At 44.9% G+C, this 15,843-nt stretch overlaps 1 protein-coding gene across 1 annotated transcript in view; it reads right to left on the bottom strand.

Annotated features, from left to right (window-relative positions):
* Positions 1–15,843, bottom strand: part of lpp (LIM domain containing preferred translocation partner in lipoma) — an 87,631-nt gene that overhangs the window by 53,855 nt on the left and 17,933 nt on the right. The window contains exon 4 of the mRNA XM_070961399.1: positions 88–681. Within this exon, the coding sequence (XP_070817500.1) occupies positions 88–681 (594 nt within the window). The remainder of the gene's footprint in view (positions 1–87; positions 682–15,843) is intronic.

Here is a 15,843-nt window from a genome sequence, read left to right as displayed (position 1 = left end):
CCTGTAGACTCTTTTTTTTTTTTTTCAGGAACTAAAAATGATGGCACCTGATGGAGCATGTTGCTAGCATGATGAAAACATTCTTACCTTTGGTGGAACGGCTGGTCCAGAGCTGTAGGGAGCCAAGCTTGGTGGTACATCTGTGATGTAGGTCTTCTTGGGGCCTGGAGGTTGGTATGCTTGGCTGGGGGCCAACTCAGGTCTCCTGGAGATTAAGCCACCTTGGGGTACTCCTGGATGGTGCTGTTCTTGATATGCACCCTGAGACATCGGGGAGAAGCCAGGCTGTGGCGGTCCATAGGCAAAGTCGGGACCTTTGGGTTGGGCAGGCATGTACTGCACTTGTGCAGGACTGCGAATGGGCTGCTGGCCAAAATGGTGCCCACCTGGGGCTTGATGCTGGGGGCCAGGCTGGGCTGACCTCACCTGGACATTGAAGGTGGGCTGGCTTGGGGTTGAGGCTGTAGCGTAGGAAGCTGGGACAGGCTGAGGAGCTGCGTGGCTTTGAGGCTTGGCCGCAGGGCTGACAGAGGAAGGGGGGATAGACGAAACTCCCCCGGGAGCCTGAGGTTTGGGCGTAGACTTCTTGGTAGCTGTCAGAGGTGGCTGGGTTGGAATGACCATACGCTTGTAGCCGGTCACTGGAGCATTCGGGGTGGAGGCTGCCGAGGATCCAGAGTTCTGTTCAATGAAAGCCACAAAAGTTGGGGCGTCATGAAATGCATAAATACATAAAAACAGGATGTGATCATTTGCTAATCCTTCTTGACACTCAACTGAAAACAACATACAGTCAATATATGTAATTTTTTTCCTCATCAGCTTAATTGATTTTGGTAAATATCTCCTTATTCTGAATCTGATGCAGCAACACGTTTCAAAGACTGGCAAAGTTGTGGATCATTCCACCAGTGAACAGGTTGATTGGTAACGTGCAGTGGATGTTGAGGTAGGATAAGTGAAAACTTTGACCTGATGGTGGTGCAACAAGAAAAGCAGGATCACCAAAACCAGTAGGCTTCAACCTCTGGGGAGCATGAACGTGTGTAAACATGTCATGGAAATCCATCCAATACTTGTTGAGATATTTCAGTCTGGACCAAAGCAGTGGACTCACTGACAGACCTGCTGGTAAAGTCTGGTAAAAAGCTTCGTAACCAACCTGGTCACAGTAACAGACTGAACTGAAAACTAAAATAACTGAAACCCTGTCGATGATGGAAATACAACAGTTGTATTAAAGCAGCTATTTACTGATACAGTGTTTTACGCTCAGATGATTATCCACTCTGCCTCCCCAGAGTCAATTACAAGGCTACCTCGACAGCAGAGGCTCTACACTGTCCACGACCACCCATAATCTATGGCTAATAAAGCAGGAAGGGAAGCGATAAATTGTTTGGCAGAGGACGCCATGACAGCAGATTGGCAATGGCACATGACGCTTGTGCTGACTCCAGCTGTTTGGGAGTGAAAGATGTTAAATCACTGAGATTTGTGGTGCTGGTGTTCCTGGGAAGAGACGGCCGCAAAGCAGCAGCAAAACCGCTGCTGGGAGTCTCACCGGCTGAACAACGGTGACATTTAAAGCTCTGGCTCTAACAAAATATACCTGTGACAGTGAATAAGACACAGAATAACAGCGTTTCACTCAGATGTCAGAGCCTTCTGCCCTGAGTGTCTCTCATGTAAGTAATAATTGTTTTTCACCACCACTACATATCGGTGTCAGACGTTCAGCCAGTCTAAAAAGGGTCTATCATTAACCTTGGATGGCCTTATTAGGTTATTGCCTGAAGCCAAAAATCAGAGTCAATTACTAAATTTGCAGCACTAGGGGAACAAAAATGAACACTTGTAGTCTTTAGACCCTTTGCAACTCAGTTTGATGAGATGTCTTCTAAATTGGGGCAGAGCATCAATTCTAATCGATTTCCCTTAAAAGTTGATCAAAGCCTGCTGCACAGCGATGGCCCTGACAGCTGGTTTGCTGCACCGCTGCACTGCTTTGTGATTCTGTGCTTAAATAATATAAAAAAAACACGTGTTGTAATTCACTCAGTGTAAAAGTATACAGTAAAATTTAGTCTGTGATCCTGATAATGTAGAAGGATAAAAAAAAAAATCAACTTTTGGGGAGGAAAAAGAGGTGCATGCATCAACTTTGTCTAAATCCCATCTAATCTAAGTCAGAGGGGAGCCCCTAAGGAACCATTAAAAGCTCCAGAAAATATTTTCTGCTCTCACTCTGATTCCTGTCTCAGTGATTAGCGCTGATGTTTATTTAAAAAGTGTGTCTGTCTGCATATGTATGGAAAAATCTCCAGCATGCCCTGTAGGAAGTGAAATTACTTAATTTAAATGTTTCATGGGTTTTAAATACTCTAGATTATTAATTTATCTTTAAGGCCTTAGAACCTACAGTAGCATTTAGTTAGCAGAGCAGTGGAAATGCAAATTGGCCCCCTCAAAATAATTACACTGTCATGGTACATTTTCCACAAATTACATTAAGAGAATGGATTCAGCCCTTTCTGAGGGTGATGAAACTAATCGAATGCGTACAATCTGAGCCGAGCGTCTGCAGCGGAGACGGCTTTCATATTCACTCGGCTATCGTCTCAGCTGCTGCATCCCTTCGACCCGTCAATGCTAACGAGTGCGGCCTGAGACGACATCACGACCGCTGAGAGACTGATCGGGAGGACGCGGACAATCGTTCACGACGACGTCACTTTCTTGCTGAAGAGCAAGATGTTTGTTTAGCGATTAAGACGTCGCTTCCTGTGCCGTCACTGTCATCAACAGCATTTATTTTTACTGTTAGAATGGACGAGGCACTCTTTTCTTATAGTTTAATACAAGTCAGATGTGTATATCTTTGTTTGATCTATTATTTATTCATTTGTATTATATGAACATTATTCATCAAACTGTGTTTACTGACAGTTTGCTGAAGTGTCTCTGAGTCCATGTACTAATCTCCTTCATCCAATCACGTGTTCACAAAGTGAACCCAATCATGATCCTCTCACCTGTCACCAATCAACCTGTTTACCTGTGGAATGTTCCAAACAGGTGTTTTTGGAGCGTTCCACATCTTTCCCGGTCTTTGAAGCGTGTAGCTGCATCAGATCCACAATAAGCAGATATTTACAAAATCAGTGAAGCTGATATTGTCTTTGTACTGAGTTTATGTAAAAAGGATTCAGGGTTGCAGTAACCTGTTTTGTTGTTATGTCAAGAAGCTTCCATATGTTGCTCCATGACATATATCACAGTATGGAAAACAAACTGTCCCAGAAAATTACATATAAAATTGAGGTTTAGAGAATAACCTGTTTTATTTTGTAGACACACATTAAAAATGACCTGAGACCTGATTCAAAGGTTGTAAATTGAGGCTGATTGATGTGATCACGTCATCACATTAACACTGAATGCTGATAAAAAGGTAAAATTGAATCATTGATCACTGCTAACTTCAAATTAATGTTCAAATTAAAAGCATAAGCTGTTTCACAGGAAAGTCTATTTTCACACAATTACACTTAACGAAAGCTCGTTTACACGCGGACCTACAATTACATCCCATAATGATTCAGTCTCTTTGTGTTATGTGCCCTGTGCAGGTCAGACACAGTGTGAATCTAGAGGTTCAACCCAGCTTATAGCATCAGCCTGAGTGTTGTTGTCTCTATTGCCCCCCACCACACACACGCCCACGCACGCGCACACACACAGATTTTAGAAAAGTTTTCCCTAACGCCTTCAGTAAAGTTAACCCTCACTCTACACTGTAATTCAGACTGACTTTGCAAACAACTTAAGTGTGAAATTTCACAGAGAGTCTCAAGAAAGCCTTTTGACACATTAAAAAAGATTAGGAGAGACTATACGAGCCTTGGGGGGCTGAGCAAAACTGTTAACTTTGCATTTCAAACCACGAGGGTGGGGGGATTTTTTTTAAGCAAGCTTGGGGAAAACCCCTAAAGAGGGAGAAGTTCTGCATCTCTTCAGACTCGACTAAGACCTTGGATATTTTTTGCTCAACTTTTTCCTGCTTCTTATTCACACGAAGCTGACGACTGCTGGCTCTCCGGTCCATCTGCATCTGCCTGCTTCAGCACTTACGCTGTGACCATGGAAGAATTCCCAGTCAACACTTTCGCATTCACTGATCTTCCCTCCCTTTTAGTCCTCCTGTCTCTGCACAATCAGCCACAAAAGTCACATTTCGCAATCCGCCGGCCTCGATGCAGTCATGCGGTGGAGGGTATCAATGCTCTTCCTAAAATAGTTCAAGATAAGGCACATTAAATATGATTAAACGATGTCTCTGCGGAACGTGGCGAGACCTCTAGCTGTTTTGAGCTATCTTTCCGTTTCCAGATAAAGTGTGTTATACACATACTGGGAGCTTTTCGCTCTGCGTATCTTTTGTCTGCATGTCTGATTCTCTTGTTGCTCCTTCAAGTGACAGTTGCGTGACAGCCGTCGCCTTTAACAAGTGAATATTTCAGCACTGTTTTCACCCACGCCATATCAATTACAATAAATGTTTAATGGCTGCCCTGTATCACATTTGTCCTGAATTACTACCGCTGAGGCTGGTACTCTCACACTGAGTACATCATGGTATTACATGGAACTGCATATGAGTACCAGTTTATTCCTTGTGGTCCATTGGCCGGGTTCATTTACAGGACCGGCTCTCACAGCCGCAGCTGTCTTTATGTGCTTTTTATTTTTCATGTTGGCATCGAAATTTGAGCGTGAATGCTGGGAAAAGAAGTAAAAATATCATAAAAAGTTTTTATGCTTGGATGAGGCGGGAAGTGGCCAGTAAATCATGACGGACGTGAAGCTTGTGACTGAAACATCAGCTGTGTGCGGAGTGATGAGGAGACCGTAACCTTCCTCAAATTATTCAAAGAAACAAACATATTTCCAGTGTTTTTCATTGTCTGAGCTTTGACTGGAGCGGCATCCTCTTCTTCTACAGCGGTTTTTATTGGTGAGGAGAATTAGCGCCACCAGCTGTTTTGGAATCTGCATTTTTTTGTGCAGATTTTCTGGAAACTGGGTTAAACTTCACGTTCCGGCTCGTCTGTTTGTCCGTATCCCCACGCAGGTCTGGCCTAACCTGAACATGACCTGAGTGATTCTTTGGATTTGAATCTGTAAACATGAAATTATTCACAAAGTACATCCTAAACTTCACAAGCGAGAGTCAGACTGCAGAAGAAGAGAAAATCAAACACAGTAACAGTCTGAGGATGTGGGAACAGTTTAGATTCAGGATTACTGGCACTGCTGGGGAGGAAAACTCACGAGGCTTTGAAACTGGAATAAAAAAATCAACATCTCCACAAAATCACTCACCAACTCTCAGAGTAGCTTCTCTTGATAACATCACTATATTTGTTCTGTGGCTTCTATTGTTTGAACAGTTTATAATTATTACATGAACGGGCTGAAGGGGGGGCACTGATGCACGACAGAAAAATCTACATCTACAAAGATCCCTTTATCTAAAATTAAGATAATAAAAATTATGAGCACACTGAAGGCACATTGTGCAACGTAAAAATCAATATGTCAGTTGACTCTGGGGACAAACGAACAGTGAGGCTGTTTCCAAATAAGCTCATGATCGGCTCATGCACTTCTCTACTGCAATTTCTTCCTAATTACCGACAGATACAGCGACACTATGCGCTACAATGGGTCCATTTATCGCTCAAACTCAGTCCTACTGTATCATCTGGAACATCAAAAGGTCAAACATGCTTAAACAAACTCACTTTGAAACAAACACGTTACAGTTTTCCCAAAAATCAAACATCAACAGCGATGCCTTTGTGTGTTATTTGCCTAAAATGAGTGTGAATCTTTGTCCATTTAGTGTCTTCACAGCAGCTCACTCATTCCTGCAGTGTGACCTTACTGTAGAAGAAATCACAGACAGACTTGGAGTGCAGGGAGAGATGTGAACACACAGAGTGAGTCAGGTAGTCGTCACATACAGCGCATGACATGCGCACTCTTTGGTTTTACCACCAAGACAACCCGAAGACAATGAAGACGAACATTAAGCCCGTGCTTTAAAATTCAGTTATGTAATAACCTAAAAAAACTGGGTTTCAGAAAAAAAAATGTAATATTTCTAGCATGATGTAACAACATCATATAAAGTAGGGCGTATTACTCACTGATGCAACTAAAAAAACATTTTCAGGGCCACTGTGTGAAGAAAGAAAAGTCCCCGAGAGTCACCGATCGTGGCGCTTCTGCAGGCTATCCTTACAAAAGAGGGAAATGTGTGTTTTGCAGCTCTCACCCAGCAGAAACTAATTGTTTCATTCACCTCCTGCAGTACCACAGGCCAGCCTCTCACCACACACGTCCCTGACTCATCCCTGTAACGAGCTTTTCATGCACTCGTGACCCCTCCTGCTCCAGGAGCTGAAATACTGCACCGCTGAAAACGTCCATCGCTTACAGTACGTCGATGTCATCAATCCCACAGACGGGCGACTGTAACTGTTCCCTCGGAGGATGTGTGTGTTTGCGCGTGTGCACGGTGAGCTCGCGCGTGTTATCGGGATGAGGGATAATGTGCAATGACAGCAGTTGATGGTAAGCCTTTTAGCATTGTTACCAGGACTTGGTGATGTAAAGAGGCAGGATGCATCGACTGTCACAGCTTCTTGGCTCAAACTAAATTTGTCATTGGTTCGCCCTGTTAATAAAAGACAAAGGGGTGATACTATGCAGTTTATTTGACTAACAAACATTGACGGAACACATTGAGCGCCCGAAGGCATGCTCCTCTCTCCACAGTTGGCTGCCCCTGTCAAAACTCAGAACCTGCTGCCAGATTGACCTTAAGGTCAATGGCAGCCACCGGCGCTGTGGCAACATCTCTGCTCCGTGCAGCAACAAAGCAATCAGAGAGAACAGCAGCATATAAAACAAACAGAGAGGAAAAAGTTAAACACCGCCAAGCCCTGTAATTACAGAGCTGGGGTGTCATCTCGATGCAGTCCTGGCAGCTCTCAGAGATAAGAAACACACAATCGCACACTTGTGGCGTCAGAGCCCTGAAGAGCAAAATATCCATTGCAAAAAACAGCTGCCTCTGGCTTTGACCTTTTACAAGGAATAAAAGAGGTTGGCTAGCATACCAGTGTCATGCCCGTGACAGCAGCAGAGGCTGGAAACAAATGAAGCCAGCATTCCTCAGCGAACTGTCGCTGTCAAAGAGAGAAACAGTTTATCTCTCAATCTGGATTTTAAGTGGGCAAACACACAGCACATCAGTTTAAACAACGCAGCCGAGGCCGAGCGTCCGCTTCCTTACGACTGACCTCTGAGTTCGCTGGAAACCATATGACGAACCAGCGCTGATAAATAAAACGTAATGTGTCACTGCATGGGCCTCTTTACATGTATTCCTGACTGATGCAAATTTATTCCGCCTTGAGAGGAGCTTGAATCAAAGCGTCTCAGTGTTGTGACAGCCCAAATACGTGAAGGGCGTTCCTGTCATGGGAGCAGGACGGCGGCGCGAGTACACATGGAAACAGTAAGAGGAGATACACCGAAAACAAGGGCGCACGAGTCATCGCGGTCGCACTGCAAAGCAGGTCACAAGCAGGCGAGTGAGTGAAACGATGAAGGAACAGATGAGTGAGCCACTTTCTATATTAATGAGCTGCTTCCTGATCTGGACGTATACAGTACATGTCCTCAGATAAAGTACAGTAAAATACACTTCTGGTGTATTTTGACCCCTCGCTGGTTTCATGGCTGCTTCAGATCAGGTGAATATTGAGAAAATGAAGATAGGAGCAGAAGCAGAAAATCAAAATCACACTGAAACACAGATGAGCCTTTGAACATCATCCTGCTCAACAGCATTTTGTACAGCTCATTCAGCTCAAGCCTGGACAAGGACGGTGCATTAAAAAAATCTGATTAAGGCCTTTAAAACACGCCGTTTCCCACAAGCCCAAGATGGCTCAGATTATGCATCACCACCTCCACAGATTACATCTAAAAGTTGACATCAGCATGGATAATGGAGAAGCTAACAAACAACATAATGGTAAATACGAGCCAGTTAACAGAGGAAGCAGCTTTCTCTAAAGCTAAAACAACAAACAAACAAACAACAGATAAAATGTTGACTAAGGGGCATTTGTTAGAGTTTGATACAGCCATGCTAGCTGTTTCCCTACGTTTGAAGTCATTATGCTAAGCTAAGCTAACTGCTGGCTGTAGCCGAACATCGATCTGATAAACCCTGAACTGCTCCTCTAAAATCACCAAGGCTTTGAATTCCAGTAGCAAGCGCTGTAAATAGATTCAATGAGAGACGTCAGAGAAGTTTGGCTACACACAACTCCACCCTTTCCCAATTTAAAGACTATGAAATTAAAAAAAGTCTAATCCGACATCACAGTTCATTTATTTCTTGTTATATGCTGAATATGTGAAAAAAAAGGGGGTGTTTGGACGACAGCCAGCAAAAACTTGTTTACATTTCCAAGCAGTTTGGTCTGATTTATTCATTTCTCCCTCACCCTGTAACAACACAGGTGAAGGAGGTGTAGGTGGAGGCCAACAGTCCTCCACAGCTTCATGCTTTACCTTCCAATTCACTGTGACTATTCGGTTCATCCAGCTAATTCCACCTTTAGCATGCAGGACGTACTTAATGTAGCTTGGTGACTGAATGACACGGCTTTCTTACACCTTGCATCTTACATTTCATATTTCTCGCCACGATAACGGCTGAGCGTGGCTATTCCATGTATGAATTCATTTCTGCACCTCTCACATGCACACACACACAGCTGAGGTGTAAAGGATGACGAGCGCTCCTGAAGGGATGAAGAACTGAAACGGTGAGTTCGTCCCTTGAGATGCCTCCAGAGTTCGAGCCTCATAAGGGGAGCGGAGGAAAGGTCACCGACCCTCTCACACTCTCAGGGAGCTGAGGCACCGGCAGGGCGGTCTGGAGTCTGTATTCTCTGAGAGCGCTGGGCAGACGCCGTGATCAGTGGGAGGCTCGGGAGCGAGCAGCGAGGGCCTATCATTCTGCCATGTTGTGACAGCGAGTGCCATCCGCAATGCTCTGCCTGTTGAGAGATGGGAGTGTCACGGCATGGCTTGACTGGCACAGTGTGAAGCCAGGCCTCCTCAGGGCACTCATGTGGAAGGATCCATCTCAGCAGCATTTCAAGCGTTTGGCTTCAGCTCAAGTGTCAGCAGACTTCAATAATGCCCATCTGTTTTGTATGGACATGACAACTTATTACACAGACATCAAGCTATTTGACACGGAGGACAAATACAAACAGGCCGACGTGTGCGGGGCTGCAGCTCGTCCGCTGACGTGGTCGTGAAGTGACGGTGACGCGATGCCCTTCTCTTTGGTCGTTCATACAGCGTGAACCGAATGGGCCCTCCTGTACCTGTTCATGATGCCGGGACGCTCGAGGAAAACGAGCAGATTGGATTTTCACTTTCATTTCTCAGTATTTCACGAGTAAATAAAACTGCCCACATCTCTGCAGTGAGCTTCAGCGTTTCAGCAAAAACAGATGGGACGTGAACTTTTGAAACCTTTCTGTGCGTATATAATCATGTTATGTAAATAAAAGTTTAGTTTTCACTCAGTTTACTGAAACACAAAAATGACTGCAGGAAAATAACTATTAATAGTACTGATTGAGCCAAGTTTTGCAAAATATTCAGTGTATGTGACATAGCTGTTAACATACAGGAGAGCTGAAGTCATGTGAAGCTCATTTTAGTCTTCACAGGTCCAAAATTAAGGACCCAGTCAGAAACTGACCCTGAAACTGGACAGCCTGTCCATCAGTGTCACTTTTTACTGTCATTGGTGTGAACCTACATGGTTCTTCAGATGAGGAGGAAATGCAAACAGTTTAATCAGGTTGAATCCGACTGTGGTTCATCTTCCCTCCTGGTACGATTCGTTTGGGACGGTCTGATCTCAGCAGTCACACTCAGGTCAGGAAGTGCTCTCGGTCCGGTCACAAATGAACGCTGTTGTTTTGTGGTGGGAACGTGATCCAACAGCAATCTGAGCTCGAGCTGACCCAACCACAAGGTGCAATCAGCAAGTTTGAACTAAACAGCTCCTGTAGCCAGGTGGGCTTGTTACACCGAGACCCAGATGAGGGAAATAAAAATCTGCTGGCCGAATCTGAGCTGGACGAGCAACAAAGAGCGGTGCCTTCCTGATATTTAGGAAGAAACGACCTTCATCAGGAAGGTCGTCCTTCGGTTCCATAATTTCTAGAACTGTTTGATCAACAGTTAACACACAGTCACAGGATTTGCCACAACAGCATGGGATCTTACCCAAACCAGTAGGGTTAGCCTAACCCTAACCTTAAGATCCTTTGATCCCAAAAATAAAAAGGGTCCCAACATCCTTTGGATCCCCACAGCCCCCGAGAGCCCGTGCCCCTCGCAGTGCTCCCCCCAGAGCGCTGCGCTTTTACCCAAACCCAACCTTAACCAATCGACCCACGTCAGGTCCCAGGTCAGGTTTCAAATACTAGAAACCAAGAGAAGACCTCTACTGTTCCTCTGTTAATGCTGCATCGCGACCCAAAAACACATGAATAGCGTCACATGATCAGTAGTCCACGTCACAGGGTCACGACCTCTTTCCTCAGAGGCACCAAACAGCTAAACAGTGCGGTTCATGTAATTTTTCTCGACAGCATTAAAAGATGGACGCAAACAAAGAGAGCGCTTCAGTGCACTTCGACTGTTAATCGAGGTGGAACCACGACTGGAAGTGAGTCACACATCTTTGATCCCAGAAGTTCACACACACACACACACACACACACACACACACACACACACACACACACACACACACACACACACACACACACACACCTCTCGATGCAGCACAGTAAAACTGGGGAGGTTTATCGTGGCGGTAAGTGTATGTCGAATAGGGAGCTGAGGCTTTCAATATTTTATTTATAACGCTGCGCATTATCGTTTCGCAGCGTGTGGATGAATCAGACAGGAAGAGCTTTTTAACTTCAACTCGGATCTTATCACACCAGATGGAATCAGATCAGAATGAGGTGCGGCTTTAATGGAGGCAGTGCATTACAGTTTAATTGGGACAAAAATGTCACTCCTTAATGTGGAATAAAAAAACTAACCCGCTCACTTAATTGGTTATACGGTGGATAACTCGTTAAGTGCATCAGCAGCGTGGACGCAGTTCTGCTCTGCGTGATAATGAATTGACAGTTTCAGTGACCAGCATGATAAAACGCACAAAGACTAAAGCAAACAACCTGTTTTTAAGTGTCGTGCACGACGAACTGTTCCGTTTCAGCACGTGTGAAAGGGGAAGACGGCGCCTGACACTGTTTACTCTCCTGCTCTTCATGTGCATATTAGCAGAATATGATTGCTAATTTTCAGCCACCTGCTGCTCGTATTTGGCCAAAACTATCAGCCTCTGTCTATGAAGGAGGTGAATACAAATCGACGCTGGCCAAAACACGCTGCTCAGAAAAACACGACAAACAAATCAGATGTGAAAGAGCTCGCGGGGCTTTAAATATTGTGACACTTTCACGTGTTGGGGTCTAATTATATCTCCTCCATTATCATCCAGGGATTGGCTTAAATCCTGATGGCCTCACTTAGTTTTCATGTTGTTCATAATGACCTTAAGGCACATATTAAATGAGTACAAATACATTTTTTAATCTAACGATTCCCCCCCCCCCGAGTCAAGCACAGAGCTGATGTTGCAGAGTCTCAGCAGGTGATGTCTTTGGTTACTAGAAGTGCAGCAGAGGCCAGTGTGGACCAGAGGTCACAGCAGACTCCTCCAAAGCAGCACTGCTGCTCTGCCGCTTGATGAGTGCACTATTTTGACACTCATCTGGGCCTCCTTGTTAACTCCCCCACAACAGATCTGATGCGCTCAGACAGGCCTACGCTGCATATTAGTGGGGCTGGTTGGGCTCAGATTGCAGTGCAGCACACTTGAAGGATTTAGCATGAACAGGCTCTCTTGTGTTTCCTCCAATCACCACACAGGATTTAATCTTTACATGATCTTAAACAATTGGTGAAGTAGGACCAAATCTACAAAAGGTTTAATGCATTATGTCTTTTTAAGGTGCTGGGGAGGGACGGATGGGTTTTCCTTTATGGTGGCCATCAGGTGTGTAAGTCAACCAAGCCTCGGCCGACCGAAAGCTGCCCCGAGTTTAAACAAAGGAAGTCTCTTCAGGGGCAGGTGAAACAGCAAATACGCTCCAGAAAGTTACCTCGGAGTCGTAAATGCACAAGATCTGAAGGAATATCAGATGCCAAAATACTGCACGCTGTATTATATGGTAATACTCTGAGACAGGATTTTACAAGTCTGGAAGCAATCATTATATCTTCCTGCAGGACGACCGTGAGGTAAACAGTACAAATAGAAATAATATGCTCTGCTCCATTCAAGGAGTGTGAGCTGGCGCGAGTTTGATTCACCAACGCTGTGCTTCTCCAGAGACATCACGTATAGAAAGAATGAAGGCGGTGTGTTAACCCTCGAACAGCCGGAAGACGACCAGCGTGATGTAAACCATAAGAACTGAACACTCACGTTGACGATCTTCTGTGCAACAAGATTCAAACACTTCTGATTCAAATGTGGCATGACAAGAAATAACAGGCACCTCTAACAGAACAGAGCAGCGTTTTCAGGTCTGGCTTAATTTTTGCTGTCGCAGGATAAAGCGAACAAACTGTAACACAAACTTGGTTAACTGTGTCAAATAACAAATGGCATCTACGATGGAAGTGGAGAGAGAACAAATGGGAATTATATAATGATCACATTTCATTACCCACTGTTATGCCACAGAGAATACCAACTAAAGCAAACAAAATTGTTTTGATGTCTGTGAAGCATCAGTGCCGGCTGAACGTTTGCAGGGATGCTACTTAGATTTTTATGAATGAGCAGCGACGTCCATTTCAATTTCATCTGGGAGGCAAGCACACATAAGGTCCCTCTGCTGATTCCAAATTTAATGCAGGGAGGAGGATTCCTCTCCGAGAAGCTTGAAAGGGAGCGCGCGGGGTGGCCTATTGATTTTGGAGAGCTGGCTCTGTAATTGCTTGCGCGCAGAAAGCTGTAAATCAAAACCGTTGGTTACTCTTCGCTTGTACAAGCAGGAGATCACTGTGCAGCAGTTGTGCCAGTGCTGGAGTTTGAAACCTGGCTCACGACACAAACCAGTGTTATGCTGTAGAATAATGCATTGAAGGAAGCCAAGCACGGACTGACAGGAGCAGCTGGGTGGGGGAAAAGGTCAACCTGAGTTAATCAGCTAGAATCAGCATCAGCTGAGGAGAGCATTTGTGCGTGTGTGTGTGTGTGTGTGTGTGCGCTCGTAATGCTGAAAAATAAACAATTAAACGGAAAGCAAATTTTCAGTGTGCAAAAAGCTCTCAGAGAGACGACAGAGGAAGAGTAAAAAGGCATCATGACGGCACAGAGAAGCTGTCTTAGACTGCAAAACCAGGGTTAAGTCAACAAAATGTCTGATACATAACATTTCATGATTAATACATGTCCGAACATGTATGTGTACTCTGCTGAGACACAGGTGGTGTGTCTTCTCACCCATAACTCCAAAGGCTGACAGCAGGTTGTGATAAAAATAAACATGCAGCGGCTTTGACCCTGACAGGTAAAAGCACCACGACAGCCATACATTACTTAGTATGACTGCTCACCCGCTCACTCGCCAGCTGGACTCTCAGAGCTATACAGGTGCACATCAATTTTTCAAGCCGTGTTGACAAAAGCTTTCAGTTTCCTGCTCTAATACGGTATATACTGCTACAACAAAGGTGAGCGGGGAGGAAATGGCATGTGTTTCAGCAGCTGGTAGCTCCACATGCTAAAAGACGTTTGTCCTATCCAGAGTGTGCACCTGGGCTTCTGTGCATTTCACCTTTCTATGCACCAGATATTCCAGTTTTCTAAAAAGAAGATTTTCCTGCTGTGCTGTTTGAAAAATTCCACTAATACTCACATTTGCATGCAGCTGTGATACTGTTAAGCAGGTTTGTTTTTACTTCCCAGCAGAAATGTGGCCTTTTCTTCAGCGCACGCGTCCCCACCCCAGCCCTGCAAACCGCTGGCGAGGCGAGGCGAGGCACGGCGCTGACTGTAAACAGGAAGGAGCAGGAAAAACCCCAATTTAAAGCACGTTCTGAGTACGCTGCATGTACGTCCAAAGAACGCTCCTACAGCCCGAATAATATCAGCATGCTACACGCTCCATTCACAGTGAGGCATAATTCAGAATATCCCAAATGGAATATGCTGTTTACGTGACCCTTATCAAACTGGGAATGTTGGCATTCGGAATAAAAGAGGAATATTAGTGGCATGTAAACACCGTCAGTTTGAAGCTGTTTGTGTGTTTCTGTTTACATGAAACACTGAGACAAATAAAAGAAAGCAGATGCTTTCACGCTGTGCTTTAGATTCTGTGTTCATTCACTCTGAATGAAAACACTGCGAAACTTCATGACCTTGTAACACTAACAGCTACAGAAGACATGTACACAGCTCCAAACGACGCTCAGCAGCGACAAAGATTTAGCATTTCTCTTTTCTACTGTTAAAGGAGCAGTTCAACAGTACGGGACACGCTCGCCTCTCTGTACGCTAAATATGAAGCCGCAGTCAGCATGACATGACGCAGTCACTCAGCTGATGCTTTCACTCAAAGCAACCTGCAGCAAGAGCATTCAACCATGAAGATGGAGCCGAAAAATTACGAGATTCATGTGAGTCGATGAAATTCATGCTTCGTCATGGGCCGAGCTGCTGCGTTGTGGATGAGCTGCAGAGGTCAGAGGGCACGAGCCGGCTGCTGTGGTCTTAAAGCGAGAAGATGAGAACCTGGACCAGAACCTGCGTCGCTCTCTGGGTGAGGAACCCATGCTGGCAGCAGGGGGCAGCTGGTTGGCAGCCGGCTAGCTTAGCTTAGCATCGGATGTGTTGTTTTCACATTTTTGCTTGTTATCTGTCGGAAAACCAAAGTTTGAAAACAAGAAGATGTGGTTTTAATGGAACAAGGCCCCAAACTTTACCCACTGTCCCATGAATGGAAACCTGCAGAGACACCTGTGGACGGAGACACAAGCTCTGTGTTGCACTACAAACTGTCAAATGTCCGTTTGACGGGTCAAAAAGGGAGTTCACCGTATTTCATGAGCGTATAATGTCATGTTATCACAGCACCGCATTTAACATCAACACCCATGAACACACTGACTTCCCACAACAATACGCATACTAGAAATCATCAAGTCATATTTTACTTACTTGCCTTTAATGTGTATCATTTCCGAACCCCGCGGTTCGCTTCCCTTCGCTCTGTGTCCGCTATGTTTCCTCTGTGCGGTGCAATAATTCTCACTTTGGGTGTTTTACACCCTTCTCAGTGCCTCCAGCCACAGAGCCAGGAGTCACCAAACCAGAGGACTTCTGTCTGTCTTTCCCCAAAAACACCACGTTTTATGAGCCTTCTGCTCGTCTGAACAGAGGGTATATTCACAGATGTGCAATAAAAGCACGATAAGTTTCTACGTTTCTTATCTTTTCCTGTATGATGTACTGACAGTGGATGTAAATATGTGCGTCTTGATGAGGGCACAGACCCTCATGTGCAGCTAAATGAATGGCTTTGTCAATAATTCATGGTCTTAAGCCTGCTTTCAGTATTACATATGCATCCT

This window comes from Chaetodon trifascialis, chromosome 4, assembly GCF_039877785.1.
Source record: "Chaetodon trifascialis isolate fChaTrf1 chromosome 4, fChaTrf1.hap1, whole genome shotgun sequence".
Lineage (NCBI taxonomy): Eukaryota > Metazoa > Chordata > Actinopteri > Chaetodontiformes > Chaetodontidae > Chaetodon > Chaetodon trifascialis.
This window is presented reverse-complemented; position numbering and strand designations above follow the sequence as displayed.